General features: G+C 44.7%; 1 protein-coding gene across 6 annotated transcripts in view; it reads left to right on the forward strand.

The window, feature by feature from the left end:
- The window catches only part of MFN1 (mitofusin 1), a 59,504-nt gene extending 39,091 nt beyond the window's left edge, over nucleotides 1–20,413 (forward strand). For all 6 annotated transcript variants that reach the window (XM_088452434.1, XM_088452435.1, XM_088452431.1 and 3 more), the window contains exons 11-18: nucleotides 4–130; nucleotides 3,518–3,622; nucleotides 5,511–5,613; nucleotides 9,556–9,782; nucleotides 9,866–10,018; nucleotides 10,617–10,813; nucleotides 12,483–12,617; nucleotides 18,713–20,413. In XM_088452434.1, the coding sequence (XP_088308560.1) occupies nucleotides 4–130; nucleotides 3,518–3,622; nucleotides 5,511–5,613; nucleotides 9,556–9,782; nucleotides 9,866–10,018; nucleotides 10,617–10,813; nucleotides 12,483–12,617; nucleotides 18,713–18,782 (1,117 nt within the window). In that variant the 3' untranslated portion in view covers nucleotides 18,783–20,413. The remainder of the gene's footprint in view (nucleotides 1–3; nucleotides 131–3,517; nucleotides 3,623–5,510; nucleotides 5,614–9,555; nucleotides 9,783–9,865; nucleotides 10,019–10,616; nucleotides 10,814–12,482; nucleotides 12,618–18,712) is intronic.
- Nucleotides 20,414–23,616: the final 3,203 nt, after the last annotated feature.

Genomic DNA, 23,616 nt, shown 5'->3' on the forward strand with positions numbered 1-23,616 from the left:
CAGGGTGTCTTCAATAGAACACAGAGAATACCAGCAGGACAGGCAGGAGTTTGTGCAGTGTCAGATGGCGATCCTTACTGAGGATGTCAAGAAACGAATAATACACATCTCCGAGGTGGTAAACACACAGGTGAGGGCTGCGTGACAACTAAAAGGCTTTGAGTAGATTTTCATGAGTGATACCTGTGTGAAATGACACTCCAGCAGAACTATTATCCTATTTGTATTGTAAAGTGGTTTAACCCATTTATCAGGTGAGTGTTTATACAAATCCCCATACACTGATTAGTACATGGACAGAAGTTCATCCCCCTGGGACCTTTCATAATTTCCACAAGGCTGCTACTGCTGCTCTCCAGACTCGTATGTGTATGGCACAAAGTGTTCTAGCAATGCGAAATCTGGTGTTTTGCGGTTGGAGGGTTTAAAACCCTATGTCCTTTATTCACCCACATTCCTAAAGAACGACTTCACCGAAAAACTAAAAAAAGAGAAAAAGTAAGTTGAATTCAAACATATATTAGGGATATACATTCAGCATGTCAACATGGTCTGAATGTCCACATTCACATTATCGACACTGTCAAGTCGATAGGCACTCTTAGGGTTGGTCTGCGGTTGTGGTTAGATTCCGAATTAACAGAAAAAAATCCAATTTACTCCAAACTGTATTTCATTTAAATTCAGGGAATGTTTGTTCCAAAATATTGCAATAATTTGTCAAGCTGACCAGCTGCGTCAGTCTTCCCTTTTGGCCATTCCCCACACTGACTCCCAAACACATGAAATTTGCTCTACATCCAGGTATCTCACAGATTTTATACCCAAACTATGGTTTTTTTTTCAATATGTTGGTGTAAAACACTGGGTGCACTGTTATAACCAATAGACACATAAATCAGCTGTCATTTATTACACTAAACCTTAAAATTTTAAACGTTACAATACTCATAAAACTAGTAACAATACTAATGACCAGCAAAACCCTGCATCTCAATATTAACTATCAATTCAAAACACAGTGGAGCGCTAATTCCACTTGGTGATCTAATTGTTCACACAGCTGCTGACATATAGAGGAAACTGCCAGATTCCTCTCAACAAATGAAAATATACAAAAAGGATATGTCTGCGCTGATGTTCACAAAAAAAATATTAGAAATATTATTGAATATCAATTTATTTCACATATAACTAGAACTGCAGTTCCTAAAAGCATTGGATTCAACAATTATTTTACATATACTCAGATCATATCTGTACAATTGCCAATGTGGCATTAATGAAATGATTACATATGAAATTGACTGGTAAAAACAATTAGACAAACATATGTTGTATTAATATCCCACCAGTTGATGGGAAAAGACAAGCAGCAATTGATTTGATAAATTAATGCTATTAATCCCAAGATATACTAAAGGGATTCCTAATTGAACTCCTATTGGAGATTGGAAACAAATAGCCCAATGATGAAAGTTCCAATGTTATTGGATCCGCGGTGTCCGTAAAGTTTAAGGGACACAATAAGGTACATATATAGAATGTGATGATTATTCAAGCCGCTCACCCTCAGCTGATCCAGCCTAAGAAAGTCCGTCTGCTCCGGCAGAACACTGATTTCCAATGCTACAGACACACTGGATGTTAAACTGTGGAATGTGTGCTGACCACAGTGATGTCTGGCTGTAAGCACAATACTCACAGGGGAGCCGTCTGCTCCGACAAGTGCCTGACTCCCACTGGTGAGATGCAATGGGTGATGACTGGTAACCAGCTGATAGCGGCTGAAGGGGGTTCGTCTGCTCCGGCAGGCTCCCGACTCCCGCTAGTGAGAAGCACTGGATGGTATTAGGTGATACCGGCTGGAAGGGGGTCCGTCTGCTCCGGCAGGCTCCTGACTCCCGCTGATGGATAGGCAGTAGATCGTGACTGCTACCAACTGAAAACGGCTGAAAAAGGTGAAGATGCGGTCTCCAAATGCAAACAGGAACAGGTGCAGTCCTATCTTAGTTACCCTTGTAACTTAGGGTAACTAAGATAGGACTGCACCTGTTCCTGTTTGCATTTGGAGACCGCATCTTCACCTTTTTCAGCTGGTAGCAGTCACGATCTACTGCCTATCCATCAGCGGGAGTCAGGAGCCTGCCGGAGCAGACGGACCCCCTTCCAGCCGGTATCACCTAATACCATCCAGTGCTTCTCACTAGCGGGAGTCGGGAGCCTGCCGGAGCAGACGAACCCCCTTCAGCCGCTATCAGCTGGTTACCAGTCATCACCCATTGCATCTCACCAGTGGGAGTCAGGCACTTGTCGGAGCAGACGGCTCCCCTGTGAGTATTGTGCTTACAGCCAGACATCACTGTGGTCAGCACACATTCCACAGTTTAACATCCAGTGTGTCTGTAGCATTGGAAATCAGTGTTCTGCCGGAGCAGACGGACTTTCTTAGGCTGGATCAGCTGAGGGTGAGCGGCTTGAATAATCATCACATTCTATATATGTACCTTATTGTGTCCCTTAAACTTTACGGACACCGCGGATCCAATAACATTGGAACTTTCATCATTGGGCTATTTGTTTCCAATCTCCAATAGGAGTTCAATTAGGAATCCCTTTAGTATATCTTGGGATTAATAGCATTAATTTATCAAATCAATTGCTGCTTGTCTTTTCCCATCAACTGGTGGGATATTAATACAACATATGTTTGTCTAATTGTTTTTACCAGTCAATTTCATATGTAATCATTTCATTAATGCCACATTGGCAATTGTACAGATATGATCTGAGTATATGTAAAATAATTGTTGAATCCAATGCTTTTAGGAACTGCAGTTCTAGTTATATGTGAAATAAATTGATATTCAATAATATTTCTAATATTTTTTTTGTGAACATCAGCGCAGACATATCCTTTTTGTATATTTTCAATATTAACTATCACTGCAGTGACACTTTAAACTGAGGAACCGGACCGGTGGACTTACCATTTGTTAGGAAGGACCCTGGGAATTTTTCAGTCTCCATATGTTTTCTTGAAACTATTTCTCCACATGTGTTTGATTAATTCATTATCTTGGAATATAGTGCAATCCTATTCCCTCCTGTTAATTGACTTTAAGGAGGTGAGCATACTTATTGACATTGAGGTTGGTCCGCTAGGATTCATTTTAGTCGTCATTACTATTTTTATGAGTATTTTAAAGTTGATTTATTTGTGTCTGTTGGTTATAACTCTTAACTCCAAACTCTGCGTGCACGTGTGTGTGTATATGTATTATTTATATAGTATTATTTATATTTTAGCATTCCAGACTTGCATTTTTGGGGAGCAGCGTAGTATTTTATATTAACTTAGGATATTTCTTTATAACTATATAGGTGCGCCCTAAATGAGGATCATAAGAGTGATTCTTGTCATTTTTTTCATTATGTATTTACTTTTTTGTATTAAATAAATGTCAAAGTGAGAATCCCCTATGTAAGAGACTGATTCACTTTGTTGTGTTCACAGGTTTCCGATGCCATGATGGATGAGATCTGCCATCTTTCCAAGTTGGTGGACAAGTTTGATGGCAACTTTCACCCATCCCTGCAGTTTCTGAAGCATTATAAAAACGTAAGATGTATCTCTAGCGATCGGCACAGTACTGAAATATGTGCATGCTTTGAGCCTGGTTCTGTGTCACACACAGTTATGAATGCAGATATGTGCCTGTCTTTGTGTGGTCGCATTGTGCTACCCCAATATTTTCTGTTTGCAGACGTACTTACTCTATAATAGGTGCAAGAGATATCTAAAATAGGCATTCCCCTCAGTATACGCACAACTCTGGCTATATTCTCACAACACTCTTATTACACTCCCATTAGACTGGTTTCTTCTGTGCGAACAGCCACGTGCTGGGATGCATATGATTCAATCCCCCAGAGATACGCAAAGATGCTATGGCGTATGAGCAGTTGCTAAATACAGCCGCCTGTAGAGCTGCATGCAACTTTGAGGAGTCAGGCCCTATGTAAGACTCAAATTATTTGAGTCTAGGGGGTATATTTACTAAAGTGTGGGTTTTCAGAAGTGGAGTTGCTGCCCATAGCAACCAATCAGATTCTACTTATTTATCTAGCACCTTCCAGAAGATAATGGCTAGAATCTGGTTGCCAAGGGCAACATCTCCACTTCTGAAAACTCGCACTTTAGTAAAAATACCCCCTAGGTATTTGTAGATTGTATCCAAGGATTTGACACTGAGGGCCTAATTCAGAGCTGGACGCTCTTTCAGAGCGCTCGTTCTGAATCAGTGCCCTCCTTCTCTTTTTTAGAGCGGTCTCCTGGACGCTCGCATAGCTGTGGATGACCACCCACAGCTATAGCGAGCGGTCAAAAAGATGGTCGCGATGGTCAAGACCATCGCGACCGTCGGGCTTGCGACGAGACCCTTGTGGTAGGGTCTCGTCTGCCGCAAGCCCTGGAGTGCTTTTGGCTCTATCGGAGCCAAAAGTACTCCCACTGACATCACTTGTGATGTCAGTGGGGCCGGCCACATACGGTAGGCGTTCCCATAGGAACGCCTCCGTCTGGCCAGCCACTCCCCCGGCATGCACACCAAAGGGAGCGTGCTGTCACTCACCATCGACAGCATGCCCCCTTTGTAGTGAGACCCATAGCGACGGCTTGCCAGTCGCTATCTGGGTCTCGCGCATGCGCACGACTGAGCCGGGTCCGTCGTGCACATGTGCACTGGCCCAACATCGGCCCGCTTGCGAGCGCTCAGCGCTCACGAGCGGGTCTGAATCAAGTCCTGAATCCTGATTTTTGTGGACTGGACAGTGGACACCGATACTACTTTTAGGAGAGTAAATATGATTTGAACAATTAGGCACTGCCTGCTTTCATTTTAATCTGCAAACCATTATTATTCCATTCATTCATTCATTTTTAAAAAAAAAAAAATTTTTAAATACATTTTTTATTGCAGCACATATACAGAAATGTGATAGGGTAGGAGAAGAGGGAAAGGAGAGGGTAGGAGCTAAGGCAGGGTTTCCCAACCTGGGTCCTCAAGGCACACTAACAGTCCAGGTTTTTTAAATCAAAATAACTGAGGTACTAATTAAGACACCTGTGTTTAAGTGTGGCTATCCTTAAAACCTGGACTGTTAGTGTGCCTTGAGAACCGTGGTTGGGAACCTCTGAGCTAAGGGATGAAGAAGTCCGACTCCCAAGAAGTTGGAGGTTTGGGAACTCCAATGCTGCTATTCACAATGTGAAGAAGTATCATCTTCAGTCCCCTGCTATAGCAAAGAGAAAATGCGTTATTTTCCAAAAATTTCAGTGGTATCTTTATTTTTTTCTACATCATACGATAATTTAACGATCAATGTAAACATGACAATGTATAGTTATATTACTACATAGGATGAGTGGATATGTAGATTATAGTGTTCTTAGAGGGAGTGCTACCTGCTCATCTTTTATCCATTGAAATCTGCTTTTGTAACTTTAGGAATTGAATGCGCACATAGAGAAAGGAATGGGGAGAAAGCTGGCTGACCGCTGCTCCACTGCAATCAATACATCTATACAGAAGGCACAGGAGGAAATTATAGGTAACCTTTAATGTTCACTTAGTTTACTTGTTAATGATTATTTACTGTATTATCTTGCTCTCATGTCATTATCAGTATGTTTGTGTTGAGCAGTGGTTCCCGAACTTTCTTGAATCACGGCACCCTAGAGTATCAGCATTTTTTTCACTGCACCCTTAAGCCAAAAGTTTCTTATTGAGAAATTCAGAAAAAATTATTAAATTAAGTACATTGTGCTTACCAATCATCTGTCAGTTATGTGGTGGTGGTCAGGGCTGTGCTTCTGTATTGTGGCTCCCAATCACATTGACCATAAAATATTTGATTTGGTAATGGACTACCAACCTGTGGCACCCAAGGTGCCACGGCACCCAGTTTGGGAACCACTGGTGTAGAGTGTAAAATTGTCAACAAGGGGTATGTCACTAGCAGCTATTATCTCGGCGCTAAGTAGGCAGTATCTAATTGTTATATATATAATTATATGTTTTTACAACATATAATCATCAAATACATAGGTACCGCTGCTGGCCAGTTTGTCAGTTGCTATTCTGACATAAACACAGGAAATGAAAAAGAGCAGGACTGCGCTGGTGTCTAAAATATGATTGTAGTATGTGAACAATAATAATACATTTATCCAATGTTAGTAGTTAATCTCAATAATCAGACTTCTCTTTCTTATATAAATGTAATCAAATATTAGCATAAGGTACTATAATATCACAATTAAAATATGACACACATGTAAAAGCTGTGCATAAAATACAGCAGTATCTACTCAGCTGTTACTTTCATCTGTAGGTCTGTTACTATAGTGCAATATAGCACTCATGAATCACACTGAAGGCGCATATCCACTACACGACTTTCTCCATGAGCGATATCGTGTAGTGTGTTCCTGGCAGTGGTGTGCTCTCCTTAACGACATTGAGCACACACACTGAACGATATGTCGTTCAGTGCCGGCATCCTCCCTCATCCCCAAACCTGCACAACCTGACGATATTGTCAGGTTGGACAGCAGGTTTGGGCAATGGGCGACATCGCCAACAACCAGCGGGAGCGCGCATCGCTGGTTGTTGACGGCATATCCTCTGGACAATATAATGAACGATTGAACGATAAAGATATCGTTCATTATATTGTCTAGTGGATACGCGGCTTAAGTCCATTTGGGAACAGTTCCACTATAAATAGAAATAATGGTGTGCTCACTCACAGAGTAAAGCTGGCCATCAACTATACCATTTTCTGTCAGATATCTGTCCAATCTGGCTGGTTGGAATGAAAACCTGGTAATGTATGGGAGCAAATGACAATCGTCCATTTGCTCACAAACACTGGAAAATAGCCAAAAATGGTTGTCCTGACAAATTGTTTAAAACACACAAATGTAACCAATTTGAACAATTTTTTTTGTCCTTTTTTCAGTGTTTAAAACCATATGGTCAACTGTCATTTGCTCCCATACATCACCAGGTTTTCATTCCAACCAGCCAGATTGGACAGATATCTGACAGAAAATTGTATAGTGGATGCCCAGCTTAATACTTTCCAGTACTAGGAGGATTTTAGTTTCAGTCCTCAATTTACTGATATGAAATTTATCCGATGTAAACCAGGTTATAAGGTATACCTGTAATCGGGAGCGTTGTGGCTTCTCAGCTGGGAGCAATGTTTCCTTTCTTGTGTATATGTAGTCACAATATATTATCTCCCATATCAGCGCCTGTTTGTTAAACCTCTCTGGTTGGTCCGCTTTGTGTAACAGTGCTGGTTCTCGCTCATCACATGTGCTGCGGCTACAAGTGATGTTTTAGTTTCAGTCCTCAATACACTGATATGAAATTTACCCGATGTAAACCAGGTTATAAGCTATACCTGTAATAGGGAGCGCTGCGGCTTCTCAGCTGGGAGTAATGTTTCCTGGTTGTCCACTTTGGGTCACAGTGCTGGTTCTCACCTCTTTAAGTTACATCCTGAGCTGCTACGACCTGCAGCTTATTCACCCAAATACTTCTACAGCTTCCCGTAGCTTATCTCTACACACGGGATTCCGGTGAGCCAAACTAGCGGTCTACACATCACTCGTAACCGCAGCACAAGGGGAGAGCCGGCCCAGAGTGAGAACCAGCACTGTTACACAAAGCTGACCAACCAGAGAGGTTTAACAAACAGGCGCTGATATGGGAGATAATGTATTGTGACTACATACACACAATAGATAGCACAATCAGCTTCTGCTGATTATAATGATATGCAGAATGCCTATGTTCTGGGTGTATCTGCATGCAAAATGCTACGTTACAGTGTTACAGCCGCTGACACTGTGTAACGTAGCGTTTCGCATGCAGATATACCCGCACTCGCTCACAGAACATAGGCATTCTGCATATCCTTTTTATCAGCAGAAGTTGATTGTGCTATCTATTCGCATCACTGTGCGAATAAGACTCATTTGAAGGTAAAGTGTCGCACAATAGACGCTTGGTTCTACAGAGTCACGCCACGGCATGGCGGGGCTATAAGGGCTGTATAAAGCGCAAGGAGGCTAGATGTATGTGGACCCATCTGTATGTCATATTAAAATTGTGTAGCATTTGAAAGATTTGTACAATTTCCTTTGCAATGACATAGGCACTACTCTATAACATGAAGAAATGTAAGTGTACGTGTCATGCAGTCCTTCATGTATATGGCTGCACCTTAGAAACGTGCATTAATGTCCTGTGAGCTGGCCTGAGGGGGGGTTAGGTTTAGGGTTCCCGGGGGGGACTTAGGGTTAGGCACCCCCCTGGGAGGTTAGGTTTGGGCTAGGAGAAGGGGGTTAGTGTTAGGCACCCCCGGGGGGGACTTAGGGTTAGGCACCCCACTGTGGGACTTTAGGCGGCGGGGAAGGGGGGATTGGGTTTAGGCACTTAGAGGGGGGATTAGGGTTAGGCACTGGGGGGGGAAGGTTTTGGGTTAGGGACCCCTAAGGGAGGGTTAGGGGGTAGAAATAGGTTAGTATATACTTACCTTTGATGATCGGGATTTCCTCCTCTGCTGGGATGTTGCTGTCGGGATTCTAACCGACACTGTGCTGATTAATTTTATACGCAACATGGACAAACATCATCTTTCATGGACTTTTGTCCATTAAAGATGACGTTTTCCCTCTTTCTGAGACACGATTTTTGGCGGAAATATCCGAACTAATCCGAGCCTGCGCATCCCTCCTTTAGATACAGAAATCTTATCACATCATGAACCTCAATGTTTGACCATGTTTCTGCCAGCCCCGCCATTTAACAACTGATGTTGGGACAGTATGACTGATATGAGGCGCGGTCTAATGGCCGTGAGAGGAAGCAGTGGTCTACCTGCACTGGCCTGATGGCAAATTACAACATTACACATGTGTGAGGTCTTCTCAGCTTTACTTATTGAACCACCCTCGTGCATAGCTGCATGGATTTCTGCCTTTTTTATGATGCAGTGGCAAATGCAGGATTTTGAAAGGGGGGTTTCCAATTTCCAAATACAGAGCCAATTAAAAAAATCCACAGACATTTTATATATATATACACACACACACTCACACACACACTCACACACTCACTCTATAGCCCAGTCCGTCACTCCCACAATCTAACTAGTGTCAAACGGTGGTGATTTTATAAAAAACCAGATGAAAACAGGCAGCAGCACTCGCTGTTTCAAATATATATTTATATTTATTTGATGGACTGTTCAGCATTGCACACACACTCTTTTCTAGGTACTCAGAAACCCCCCCTGCGTGCGCGTATGATATGACTATTTTACAGTTAGATTGTAAACGCTATAATGTGATGAACTCACAATTCGACTCCAATGATGTACCTTTATTTAAAGTAATATCTGTCTATCAATCCACTGAAAAGCGTTGTTGGAATATTAATAGTACTCTTGTATAATTAAGATGTTTCACATTTGCAGAAAACTTACTACCTTTGCTGCCCCCTACTGTTCAAAATGAATATGGCACATGCCTTCCATGCAAGAAATTTGATCTCAGCTACAATTTAAATTGTGAGAAGTTGTGCTCGGATTTCCAAGAAGACATTGAATTTCGCTTTTCATTTGGCTGGACATCACTTGCTAATCGGTACTTAGGAGCCAAAAATGCTCGTCTTTTGCTAGGATTTGCAGAACCAACTTTCCAGGTAACATCTCCAATGTTATGCTGCTATTTGTGAATGGGGCAAATTAGTAGTTTATTCATCAACTGCCCTTGTATTTTCTTAAGATTCCACGGCCTGTGACCACCCCCACCGCATCCAATAATTCTCTGCAGTCTCCGGATTCCTTATCACAAGAGGAACTAATGGGTACAGTAATGTCTGGTTTAGCATCATTGACGTCAAGAGGTTCTATGGGAGTTATTATAGTCGGAGGAGTGGTAAGTGACTAATACATGTTAATATACTTTAAATAAAAAAGGTTTCTAAACTAACATATATTCCACCAGCATTGGTTGGGCAGATCGATGGGTGTTAAATGTGGCGGAGAGGTGGGATAACATTATGTTTGAAATACAGTATGGAGACAATTTTTAGATTTAACACTGGAAAATAATTGGGCACCAGCTTATTTAGTGCTTTTCTAATGCTCTGAGCTGGATGGACAGGGTTTGTGTCGCAGGAGCCTATCTTACACTTGGTTTATTAACACTGGGTTTAGAGATCGCGCTTAGAAACCCCCCCTTAAAAAAAACTGTGACCTTCCAGACTCTTCTCCAGGTACAGGATACTAAGATCTGCCACCTGATTAGCAGGGTCTAGAATGCTGACAGCAGCGGCCAAAGCAATGCTACCAAAACAGTGATTTAGATCCCTGGCAGGCTTGCCATAGATAGGCTACATAGGAATACATTGCTAAAAAAAAACAAAGAACCTGGCTATCTCTCTGCAAGAGGATGGTTTTACTGATATGTGCTCATTGTTTTGTTAGAGGCTTATAATATGTTATACAGTGTAATATTTGTCTCCTCTTTGCAGATTTGGAGAGCTGTTGGCTGGAAGCTGATTGCCTGTACACTGTTAGCATATGGTAGTCTGTACACATACGAGAGACTAACATGGACATCAAGAGCAAAGGAAAGGGCCTTCAAACAACAGTTCGTCAACTATGCTGCCCAAAAACTACAAATGATAGTTAGCATTACCAGTGCAAACTGCAGTCACCAAGTGCAGAAGTAAGTATCCTGATAGCAGCAGATTTACAGTGTGCATGTTCTACTGCTCTGCAACAGTCATCAACAAGGGCAGGAAGCCCATCATTCTGTTATTTCCAGAGGATATTGTGTATACTATTACTGGAGAGCTGTTTGCCAGACAGAATTCCATATTCTCTTCATATTGGGTCTGATTCTGAGGTGGGAGTAAAGCACAAAGAGCAAGTAACTGTGCATTGCAGATGGGGCAGGTGTAAAATGGGCAGAGAGAATATATGTGAGATTACACGTATATCTAATTGCAGTGTAAGCATAAAGCTGTCCAGCATCTGTGGGCCACATGCAACAGTAGCCAGTATTTACCCTGCAGGCAAACAAATTGCAACATGGTTTGTCCAGGTGCACAGTTATGCTGCATACATACTATCCGATGTAACAAACAATGCAACGGTCCTTCCAATATCACTAAATCCCAGAACACACGATATAGAGCGTACACACAATGCAATCTTCCAATCGTCTGCACGATATATTGTGTCCAGGTTTGGTATCCAATTAATTGTTGCTCTTGTACATATTATGCAATCATCATGTACACCAATGCCTTCAGTGCTTCAGAGGTACCGTTGTCCAATATATTGTGTGATCCTGAGTACACACTACACGATGTGCACCACATCGTTCATTGCATCTTCCCTTCTGACGTGCAGCTAAGCAGATAGGGCGATGCGATGAAAGGCGTCCAGGAATGACGGATTGGGCATTCACACTATACGATGTGTGCGATATATCTTTCCGATCCGCGTCAAAACAATATATTGGACAATAGATCTTATAATGCAGAGGTTCCCAAACTCCACCATTACAGTCCGGGTTTTAGGGATATCCATGCTTGAGCCCAGATGGTAAAATCTGATTGAGGTACTAATTAAGTCACCTGTGCTCAAGCATGGATATCCTTAAAACCTGGACTGTAGTGGCAGAGTTTTGGAACCTCTGTTATAGTGCGTACCCAGCTTTACTTGCTCTTTTTTGCTGTACTCCCACCTCAGAATCGGGTCCATTGTCCTATTCACTTCAACCCATCCATTCTCCCTCTTTGTTATCCTGTTGCTTGTAAGTTATTTTACATTTTTAACTATGTGCTATTATCTATTTTATTATTATCCTTTATTTATATGGTGCCACAAGTGTTCCGCAGCGCCTTACAAAGTACATAAACATAACTTAACAAGAAACCAGTACAATACAAGACAAGGATATGCTGCATTAACGATTATTACACAAAAATTAAGCAGCAGAGAGTATAAGGAGAAGCACATGAGTGAAAAGGACCCTGCTCGTAAGAGTTTACAATTTAAAGGGGAGGGGCAGACAAACAGGTGTGACACAGATTGGGTGGACGGGGAGGAAAGAGCATGTAGTAGTGGGTTAGGATGAGAGCTGATAGGCCTTGATGAAGTAGTGGGACTTGAGAACCTGTTTGAAGATTTGTAGAGAAGTGGAGAGTCTGAAAGGGAGAGAGTTCCAAAGGTACGGAGCAGCACAGGCTATTTGATTTTGCCTTTTCCCCAAACATGGCAGAAACAACATTTCAGACTTTGGAAAAATAAATAGTATATGTAGAGTAAATGTGCTGTGTAAGCTGAATATGCTGACCTTTATGCTGACTTGGACTATGGTCTTCTAGGGAGCTGGATAACATCTTTACCCGCCTGTGCCAGCAAGTTGGTATCACTCAGAGAGAGCTAATTGAATCCATCAACAACCTGTCAGTGAAAATAAAACAGCTGGACAAAGTTCACAACCAAGCCAAACTTTCCAGGTACCAACCTTGTATGTGATCTGTCAGAATTATTCTCTAAGCAATCCCAGTACAAGGAATAATAAAAGGGGACTGCGTGCATGCTGCTTTTGTGCACGGTAGTCAAGTTGCTCCCTGTGTTGTCTACTACAAGTGAGAGAGCGAGTGAAGCTGCTACTTGACAAAATGTATATCAAAGTCTGTAATAAGTCTGTACTAGTGAGCTAAATCTTCTGTATAATATAACTTGTATGTTAATACAGGGGTAATTATGTTACCCTGCTGTTGTCTATTCTATTGGTTAGATACTGCATTAGGAGATTGTGATTCTCTAACTGACAAGCTGATGGTGACTCCCAGCTAGCAAAATGTGCTAGGGCACTGTCTTAACATTGTGTGAGGGACCTTCGGCTGGAAATAATACTAAAGGGAGGAAGTTACCTGAAAATGATGTCTCTACATCAGGGTCCATAGGGTTCCGCAGGATACCTTGGGGTATTGGTGATGACTTCAGGTATCGGACACCACAGAGTTAAATTTTCATCCACCCAGGATGCACTGGGCTCCCTCTCCTATACCCGCCCCCGAGCCAAGGCATCTCAGTTTCGTTGGTGTCCGGCCAGGAGTCTGATCACTTGCAAGCAGAGTGGGGTTATAATGGCCCCTGAAGTTTTCTACAAGCAGCTGTGGCTGCACAAATGTCAGTACTGACGTCCATGCTGTCGCTCCTACACCCTGCCGGACCAGAACTCCGGTACTGATCCGGGGATGCTGGTAGATATGTGGGGTCACAGCTAGCGGTGACCCCGGATTACCTGGACTGTGGCCGGATTCAAGGGGGTAGCTAAGCGGCGGGGTCCCGCGGAGGGTTCCCGCCGGTAACACAGTCCTGCAGGTCTCCAGGCAGAGGGCTCCCTGGGGACAGGCTGCGCTTGGAGCCAGGTATTAACCTACGCTTCCACTAGACCACCAGGGACAGCGGGCCGCAGCATGTCCCAGGGGTTAATAGCATGCCAGGGGAGCGCGCATTCCCTGTCTAAAAGCCGGCGCCTCCCCCACTGCACAGTGCCTCTCCACAGCGGTCTGGCGGGCTGTGTCAGCGCTCCTCCCCCGGGCCCGCCTCCTCTCTGCTCCTCGGTGGCCATTTTCTAATGAAGTGTGCAAACGCTGTTGGAAGCTGATACATGTGGCATCGCGTTCCGGGTCCCCCCGCATACCTCTCCTCCAGAGTAAGGTCAGAGTATGCTGTACTGTTTCCTACCAGGCTCTGTGTCTGCGTAGTTGATCTCATTGCTGATAGTGCAGGGATTTATTTCTTTATTGCATGTGACTTAACGCTAGCGCTGTCTGCCTGTGCTTTAACTTCTGACTATCAGCCATTTTACTATCCCTGTTCTTCTTCTGCAAAAGCCCTTGCGGTGCGGTGTTGCAGGGTATTCATTGCCTCACAGTAAAAATATTGTCTGTGAGGGGAGTCACATACACTCCGTTACACTCATCATGTCTGAGAGTGAACATGAATTTCCTCTCCAGCTACCGCATGTACTGTACCAATAGCGGAGGGTGAGGGGCACACTGAAGGTTTATGTCGGGCATGTTATATAATTTCACGCCTGATTTCTGTAACTGCGCCTGTGCAGGAACCGCCCTGGGCTTGTTTTGCTAAGGCACTTACAACCCTTGTGGGCCAGCTGGCGACGCCCCCTGCGTTTCCCCAAATGGGGTTATCGCAGCAGTCGGTAGTGTCATCACCCATGCAGGAGTTCCCTAGACAGCTGATGGTACCCCAGTGTCTCCCACTTTTGCCCCCCCCCAGGTCTCCCAGGAACCTGCGTGGGTAAACTCATTGTCCAATATGGTACAGCACCTAACGGACATCTTACAAGGGGAGTCATCATTGTGGCCTGTTAAGCGGCCTTTAATGTCTCAGACAGCTCATTATGATGAGGATGACATAACGTCTGATGACGGGGAGATTTTTGAACCCTCAGACCAGGAACTTCCTCGTACTAAGGAGGTGGAGTCCAAGTCTAAAATATATATATATACCTGGCCTTATACGGGCAGTCCGTGTGGCCAGATGATGATCCCTCCGTGGCCAAATCTAAATATGCCTTTTTTTAAGGATATTAAGGGTGATGCCACTGTATTCCCTCTATCTGGTCAGTTAGTGGATCATTTAGAGGTGGTGTGGAAAAATCCAGGTAGGCAGTACCAGCCTCAAAAACGTTTGGCTTTTGCATACCCCTTTGCGGATAATTATTTTTCCAAATGGGAAACCCTTCCTCTGGTGGATTCTCATGTCACACGCCTAGTGAGGAGTGCTACATTGCCCATGCCCTCCATGTCCTCCTTAAAGGATGCTACGGATCGCAAGGTGGAAATATGCCTGAAATCCATTTATTCCCTTGCGGGGGGGGGGGGGGGGGGCATCCAGACCGGCAATGACCGTGTGCTGGGTTGCCAGAGCCATGGAGCATTGGGCTGATAGCTTAGAGATGTCTCTAGACGCTGACTCGTCACCTGAGCAGGTGGAGTTGGTGGGTAACCTCAGAGACATACATACATTAATGTGGCAGCCTTAGATATAGGGCTCCTCACTTCCAGAATCTCCTCAGCAGCAGTGGCTGCGCGCCGCACCCTCTGGTTGCATTCTTGGAAAGCATACGCAGATTCCAAAAAGGGATTGGAATGCTTGCCCTTTAATGGACAGGTTCTATTTGGCCCTGATCTGGACAAAATATTGGCCACTCTAGCAGCAGCTAAGTGTGCATGTCTGCCATCTGCGACAGTCACATCAGGGTCTGGTACTTCGTCCTTTCGGCCCTATAGGGGCCTGGGTAAGTTCAAAGTACAGTCCTTTCCTAGACAGGCAGGGGCCAAGAAATCTGCCAAGCCAAAGAAGCAGGCTTGGAGTACAAGACGTCCAACTCCCAAGTCGGACGATAAGCCCTCAGCCTGACGGGACGGGCCTCCCCTTGGGGGACCCCAAAGTGGGAGGCCGGTTTCTTCAGTTCGCCCAGTACTGGTGTCTCACAACCGTAGACACTTGGGTAAGAGAAGTGGTCTCTCAGGGATACGCCCTCTCCTTTCAGCGCAGGCCTCCCAGCCGGTTTTTCACCACGGGCCTCCAGTCAGACCAAGACTAGGCCTGGGGATTCCGGAAGGTGATCCACTCTATGCTCCAGGCTGGAGTTATAGTGCCGGTCCCGTTGTCCCAGAGAGGATCGGGCTACTACTCCAATCTTTTTCTGGTACAGAAACCCAATGGGTCTTACAGGTCCATCCTCAACCTGAAATCACTCAACAAATTCTTGAGGGTTCCTCGGTTCAGGATGGAGACCCTGCGTTCCATCATTTTGGCGTTGGAGCCGGGGGATTTTATGGTGCCGCTAGATATTCAGGATGCTTATCTGCATATTCCCATTGTCTCAGCACACCAGTGTTTCCTCAGGTTTGCAGTAGGAGACCAACACTTCCAATTTCAGGCACTGCTCTTTGGTTTGGCCACAGCGCCTCAAGTGTTTACCAAAGTCATGGCAGTAATGGCAGCCCTCCTGCGGATGCAGGGGGTCCACTTGTTGCCCTATCTGGACGACCTTCTGCTGTTGGCACGGTCTCCAGAGATCCTTCACCGCCATCTGCAATTGACAGTCTCTGTGTTGCGGGCTCAAGGCTCGCTGATAAACTAGAAGAAGTCATTCCTGGTGCCATCACAGAGGATGCGCCATCTCGGAGCCCTGTTGGACTCCCAACATCAGAGGATCTTTGTGACGGAGGAAAAGATCTCTGCATTACAGGCAAAAGCACGCAGTTGCCTGCAGAGTCGCCGGGTGTCTATTCACTCGGTGATGAGTTTACTGGGTTCCATGGTGTCGATGTTCGACATGGTGGAGTTTGCCCAGTTCACTCCAGACCTCTGCCGAAGTTGATCCTCTCCAGATGGAATGGGTTGGCCCACCGGATAAAGACACAGAGAATGGTGCTGTCACCGGAGGTACGTCTGTCGTTAGCCTGGTGGCTGCAGACTACTCGCCTGAACAGGGGGCACCTCTTTTGGATTGCGGACTTGGTCTTTCTGACGACGGACGCCAGTCTTTGAGGTTGGGGAGCAGTGTCAGGTCCACACTTCCAGGGAAGGTGGACGCCAGCAGAATCTGCGCTTCCAATCAACATCTTGGAACTAAGGGCAGTATTCAAAGCTCTCCAACAAGCAAGACATGTCCTCCACGGAAAGCCCGTGCAGGTGCAGTCGGAAAATGCCACCACGGTGGCTTACATAAACTGCCAAGGAGGAACCCGCAGTCAGGCGGCCCTGACAGAGGTGTCCCGCATTCTAGCGTGGGCGGAAGGCAATCTCCCTGCCATCTCGGCAGTGTTCATACCAGGAGTCCTCAACTGTGAAGCAGACTTTCTCAGCCATCAAGACGTGCATCCAGGAGAGTGGTCTCTTCACCAGGAGGTGTTTCAGCTACTGGTGAACAAGTGGGGCCTTCATAGCCTCCCGACACAACAACAAGCTTCCTGTGTACGGGTCAAGAACAAGAGACACACAGGCACTTCTAGTAGATGCTCTGTCGGTCCGGTTGACCTTCCAGTTTGCGTACCTCTTCCCTCCGTTCTCCCTTCTTCCTCGAGTGATTCACAAATTCAAGCAAGAAGGCAGCACGCTCCTGCTGATGGCTCCAGCGTGGCCCATACGGCACTGGTACTCAGATCTCAGGAGCCTATCCATAGACCCTCCGATGCGGTTGCCTCTATGTCCAAGCCTGTTGTCTCAAGGTCCTTGCTATTACCTGGACCTGGGCCGTCTGTCTTTGACAGCGTGGCTGTTGAGACTGCCCTCTTGAGGTCCAGGGGTTTTTCCAGCTCTGTTGTTAACACCATGCTCAGAGCTCGAAAGCCGGCTTCTGCAAGAATTTACCACCGAGTGTGGCATACTTTCTTTGAATGGTGTCGACCTAGAGGCTATGATCCTCAGGTTTTTAGGATATCCAGGATTTTGGCTTTCCTACAAGCGGGCTTAGATCACGGTCTTCGCCTTGCTTCACTGAAAGTGCAGGTTTCCGCCCTCTCAGTGTGGTTTCAGCGTAGGATTGCTACACTTCCTGATGTCCACACTTTTGTGCAAGATGTACTTTGCATACAGCCTCCCTTTTTTCCACCTGTGGCTCCTTGGGACTTGGCTGTGGCCCTTAGGGCTCTCCAAGGACCGTTATTTGAACCACTGGGCTCAGTGGATTTAACATGGCTCACAGTTAAGACTGTGGGCCTGATTCAGACCCGCTCGCAAGCGATATGTGCTCGCAAGTGGGTCGATGGTGGGGCACTGCGCAAGCGCGGCGTGCGCAAGCCCCGGAGCGAGTGAGAAATTCACTCGCTCCGGGGTTCACTACAAACGGGGCGGTTGTCGATGTTGATCAACAGCTCGCCCCGTTTTGTAGGCGGAGAGGGGGGTGGCTGGCCAAACGGAGGCGTTCCCGAAGGAACGCCTGCCGTTTGAGGGCGGCCCTACTGACATAATTCGTGATGTCAGTAGTGAGCTTCCTGCTCTATTAGAGCAGGAAGCTCACTGGGGCTTGTTGGAACGAGATCCTACCACAAGGGTTTCGTCTTTGTTCTCCTCCTCCAGCCTATGGCTTGTTACGAAACTGAGATGCCTTGGCTCGGGGGCGGGTATAGGAGAGGGACCCCAGTGCATCCTGGGAGGATGAAAATTTAACTCTGTGGTGTCCGATGCCTGACGTCATCACCAATACCCCAAGGTATCCTGTGGAACCCTATGGACTTCGTAGAAATAGAGATAACAAGGGTAAGTTGTTACCATATCTCTTATCTTCACCTTCAGCTGTATATATGTATTCTACCATCAAGCACCATCCATGCAAATTAGGTTTTTGGTGTCCATTCTGGCCAATATTTTCCTGACTTTACATTCAAACTGGTTAATACTTGTCTTAAGTTTAGAGACTTTTTCTCCTTCATCCACTAGGGGACACTGGAGTATTTACACGTCAGCTTGAAATCTCTATAGGGATAGATATGTGCTAATAATTTTGTTGAGGGTTTTGTAATGCTCATGACATGCTGCAGATCTAATACTGCTTCCTTTGTAGAGTCAGAGCCGTCCACCTTGAAAATGAGCTGGATCATTTTACAAAGCTGTTCCTTAACCAGAACAAGTGAACAGAAGAAGCCTTTCTGATTTATTCACACGCTTGGAGGACATGAGTAGTAAACGCTGGCTCACAGTGTTCTCAGCTGGACACGCTAATGGCCAGAGAACTGCAATGTGAGGCAACAGGCAACCTTGCTGGGAATGTTCTAAATTCCTAATATACATCGGAAACTGTGCATAAGGTGATATCATCTACTGCTGGGACTGACCTTATTTGTTCTAGCCAGTGACAAGTCAGGTTACGTTTTCTTCTATGCTACCAGAATCATTATTTAACAACTTAGCATTATTTTGTTAAAAAAAAGCATAAAACAAGTATACATGTATTCCAATACATCTAAATTTAAAGAGTGATTTAAAAAAAAAAAAATCAAGACATAATTTAAATATTTATTTTATTATACTTATACTGTATATGTTAGCTAAAATGGATAATTGGGAAACTTCAGATTACTGTATGGAATATCTTTGTACCAAAGAAGAGGTGTAAATGATGTTTCAGAATAACAGAAAACGCGCCGGATTCTCATCACCCAGTGCCATCACTAAGGTGCACCTACAGAAATGTCACTTCATTCTTATGTACTCCGACCTGGCCCTTACCCTTGCAGTCATCACTTCCCATTTACTGTCACTAGAGGGAAACTAGCAGTATTAACTGGAAGTTAAAGGGAAACTCCAGCTACGGTAAGAAATTAGTTTAGTTTATGTTCCTTGTCCATAGATACAAAAACCAGTAATGCTCAGGTATGTGCATTGGAAACGGTTGCAACAAAAGTACATTTGTCTGGAGGACAATTTCTCTGAACAAGAATTTCCTCTAGAAGTGCAGCAGGGATTTAAAAACAAAGGGAGATGTTTTTCAAACCTGGAGACGTCATCCATAGCAACCAATCAGATTGTAGCAATTATAAATATAGTACATCCAGGTTTAGTCAACATGCAGCCCTCCAGCAGCTGTGGAACTATACATCCCAGCATGCCATAATATAAAAACTGGCAGGGCTAGCTGGGATATGTAGTTCCACAGCAGCGGGAGGGCCGCCTGTTGAATACCCCTACTATAAAGTCATAGTCAGAATCTGGTAGTTATAGGCAACACCTACAGGTACACTTGACCTCTTTAAAAGCCCTATAAGGTTAACATTGTGACGTTAGGGAAAAAAAACAAACATGTAATATATATACCATGGCGACTGCTGGAGTGAAGTGTCTGCTTCCTGTGCTTTCAGTAGACAAGGTGTCCCTACACCAACATTGTTTTATAAATTAATCTTCTGATCACATTTGAAGAGGATTCCTAAACTCTCCTACATTGTCACACACACACACAAACCTCTGTTCACTATTCATTGCCATACAGTCTGCAATAATTTGTCATACTGATCAGTGTAGTGGCATCACTAGGATGTGATACAAACAGGTGAATCATCTTCCTGTTTTAAAGAGTGTTCTGAGAACCAGGGTGTACTAAGAGGAAGGAGGTTTGGCTACTGGCAGTTATCAGAACATATTACAAGTTTACAGGTTTCACACATAAGAAACTTCATTTCTGAAATAGCACTGATTTTTATATACATTGTTCCTGCAAATATATCTGTTTGACACAAAACAATAAATCAAAGTTTTGTATTTCTCACTTCATGTGTAATATTTTGAAATAACCTGGGAATGTTTTTATAAAGATTATGAATGCATGCTAAGAAAAAAAGTGATAAGATTTTGTAAGCCCTCTATCCGTCTTTTAATTCACCTGTGTGTAATTACAGTATTACCTGCACAGATTACTACTTTATAGACTGGCAACCAATTAGTAGAGGTCTTTCATTATTCGCATGAAAGACAGCTGCTGATTGGATGCTTGTCTATAAAGTAGGCATTTCTTCTCCAAATCTTGGCACAACAAGAGAGGGAAGTATTACCCACTGCACTATGGAAAATGGTAGATATAATTTTTTCAATAAAAGGGGGTATTATTACGACAGGCTGAGTCTCCCATATCCATATATTCAGAAATACAGAATATTTTTAGCATGACTTAGATAGTGAAAACTTTGCTTTTTGATGGTTCAATGTACAGAAACTTTGTTTAAGGCACAAAATTATTAAAACTATTGTATAAAATAACCTTCAGGCTGTGCGTATAAGGTGTATATGAAACATAAATTAATTTCATGTATGTACATAAACTTTGTTTGAGCCACAAAATTATTGAAAATAAAATGACCTGCAGGCTGTGTATATAAAACTTAAATGCATTCTGTGATTAGATTTGGGGCCCATTCCCTAGATATGTCATTCTGTCAAATACGGAATATTTCGATATCCAAAATACCCCTGGTCCCAAGCATTTTGGATATGGGAGACTCAACCTGTAGAGGTATGGGAGATATATATATATATAGATATATATATATATATATATATATAGATATATATATAGATAGATAGATATTTAATATATTATATATATATATATATATATATATATATATATAATTTTTTTTTGTGTAAAAAAAAATCTCCCGCTACCTTGCATTGCTCTTGATTACCATTTTCAGCCCTTCATGAACTTCATGTATCCCCACAACGATGGAATATTCCAGCAGGATAATTCACGGTCTTCTTCGGGGTCCAGAAGGTCCACAGGAATTACCTTGGGGTGTGTTGTTGGAGTGATCCAGGCACCAAACAATTACAAGCTTTAGCTCCCAGAATGCACCTCCTCCTCCAATTATACCCCGCCCCTGGCTACAGGCATTGTTTTTTGTTTGGTGCGCAGGAGTGCACATTATGAACGGGACTGCTTCGGCAGTCCTAAGCAAGTTTTTTTTATTTTTTTATCTTTATCCTATGACTAAGCAGCACGGGGCGTCCGGATGGATGCCTGTGCTGCTCCTCAGTCTACCCCCGCCGACGCCACAACACCAGTGAGGGAACTGGTGATTTCAGCGGGTGCCAGGTCTGGGACTGCAGCCGGAAGACATCGGGGACGCAGGTAAGGTAGTTCCCCACTGACCGCCGACGGCGGGGAACCACGTTGCAGTCCGTACCTGCAGCAGTGGAGATCTGACGGAGGGCGCTGTTGTGAGGAACCAGGTAAACTGCTTCCTCCACTGGGACATGAGATTCCTGGCAGCTGGGGATGACTAGCACCTCTGGTGTTTACCAAACTAATGGCAGTCATGGCTACTCTTCCCTAAAGGAGTCAGGATACTGCCATACTTGGCGACCTCTGGATATTGGAGTCTCCGGAGATTTTACAACGTCATCTCCAGCTGACCATTGTCTGCCTACAGGAGCACACCTGGATAGTCAATTGGAAAAAGTATTTTCTTTCTCCAACACGACAGATGGTACATCTGGGGCACTACTAGGATTGCCTGGTGCAAAGAATCTTTCTACCGGGGGACAAGATTGCTGCGTTAAAATTGCGGGTGCTCAAATTGCTCCGCAATCAGAGTGTCGGTTCACTCAGCAATGCAGGTCCTTGGGTCCATGGTATCCACCTTCGCATTTGGTGGTATATGTCCAGTTCCATTCCAGGCCCCTGCAGCGATGGAATCTGTCTTGATGGGACGGTCAGTACCATCTGGTAAGGTCTCGAACAATCCTCATCTCGCCAGAAGTTCGGCTCTCCGTCTCATGGTGACTGCAGACAGCTCATCGGAACAGGGGTCGCCCCTTGTGGATTCCAGATTGGGTGCTCCTCACTACCGATGCCAGCCTCCGCGGATGGGGCGTTATACCTTTTAGGGGGGATGGACGACCAAGGAGGGTCTCCTATCCATAAATATACCACTAGGTCCCCAGGTACGGGTCCAGAACCAGGGATCCCTCAGCCGATTTTGGGGATGCTCTAGCAGTGAAATGGGACTTCAAGCTAGCTTATCTCTTTCCTCCGATCTCCCTCCTCCCAAGGGTCATCAGGAAATTCAAGCAGGAGGGCGGCACAATAATACTGATAGCTCCTGCTTGGTCCAGACGTCACCGGTTCGCCGACCGCCAGTCTCTCCATAGACACTCCATGGCCTCTTCCTCTAAGGCTGGACCTGTTAACACAGGGTCCTTGCCTGCATCCGGACCTTCCTCGTCTGTCTTTGATGATGTGGCTCTTGAATCTTCCATCTTAAGAGCCAAGGGTTTTACTAATTCTGTAATTCAGACGATGCTTAGGGCACGGAAGCCTTCCTCTGCCTGCATCTATTACAGGATTTGGCACTCGTATTTTCAATGGTGTAAGCATAGAAAATATGATCCTGAAGTTTTTAGGGTCTCCCGAGTGCTTGCTTTTCTCCAGGCTGGGTTAGACCGGGAGACGGGGTCTCCGTCTGGCCACGCTGACGGTTCAGGCATCTGCACTCTGTTTGGTTTCAGCGAAGGATCGCCCCGCTGCCTGAGGTTAGGAAATTTTTTCAGGGTGCTCTGAGGGTTCAGCCTCCCTTTGTCCCTCTGGTAGCTCCGTGAGAGTTGACTTTGGTTCTCAGGGCTCTGCAGGCTCACCCATTTGAACCCCTGAAATCAGTAGACGTTAAGTGGTTGACAGCGAAGACAGTTGTTTTTCTTCTTGCTGTCTCCTCTACCCGCATGGTCTCTGATTTGGCAGCTCTTTCTTGTCGCTCTCCCTTTTTGATTTTTCATCAGGATAGAGCTGGTCTTTGTACCAGGGCGGGCTACCTTCCTAAGGTTGTATCCCGCTTTCATGTAAATGAAGAAATTGTAGTTCCAGTCTTCATGCCTCTCTGTAGGTGAAGCTTCTCTGGTTGTTGTACGCGCCCTACGTATCTATGTGGATCGCACCAACTCCATTAGGAAATCGGATTCTCTTTTTGTGTTGTATGG

Source organism: Taudactylus pleione, unplaced genomic scaffold (assembly GCF_031769625.1).
Source record: "Taudactylus pleione unplaced genomic scaffold, aTauple2 ptg000037l, whole genome shotgun sequence".
In the NCBI taxonomy this organism is placed as follows: domain Eukaryota; kingdom Metazoa; phylum Chordata; class Amphibia; order Anura; family Myobatrachidae; genus Taudactylus; species Taudactylus pleione.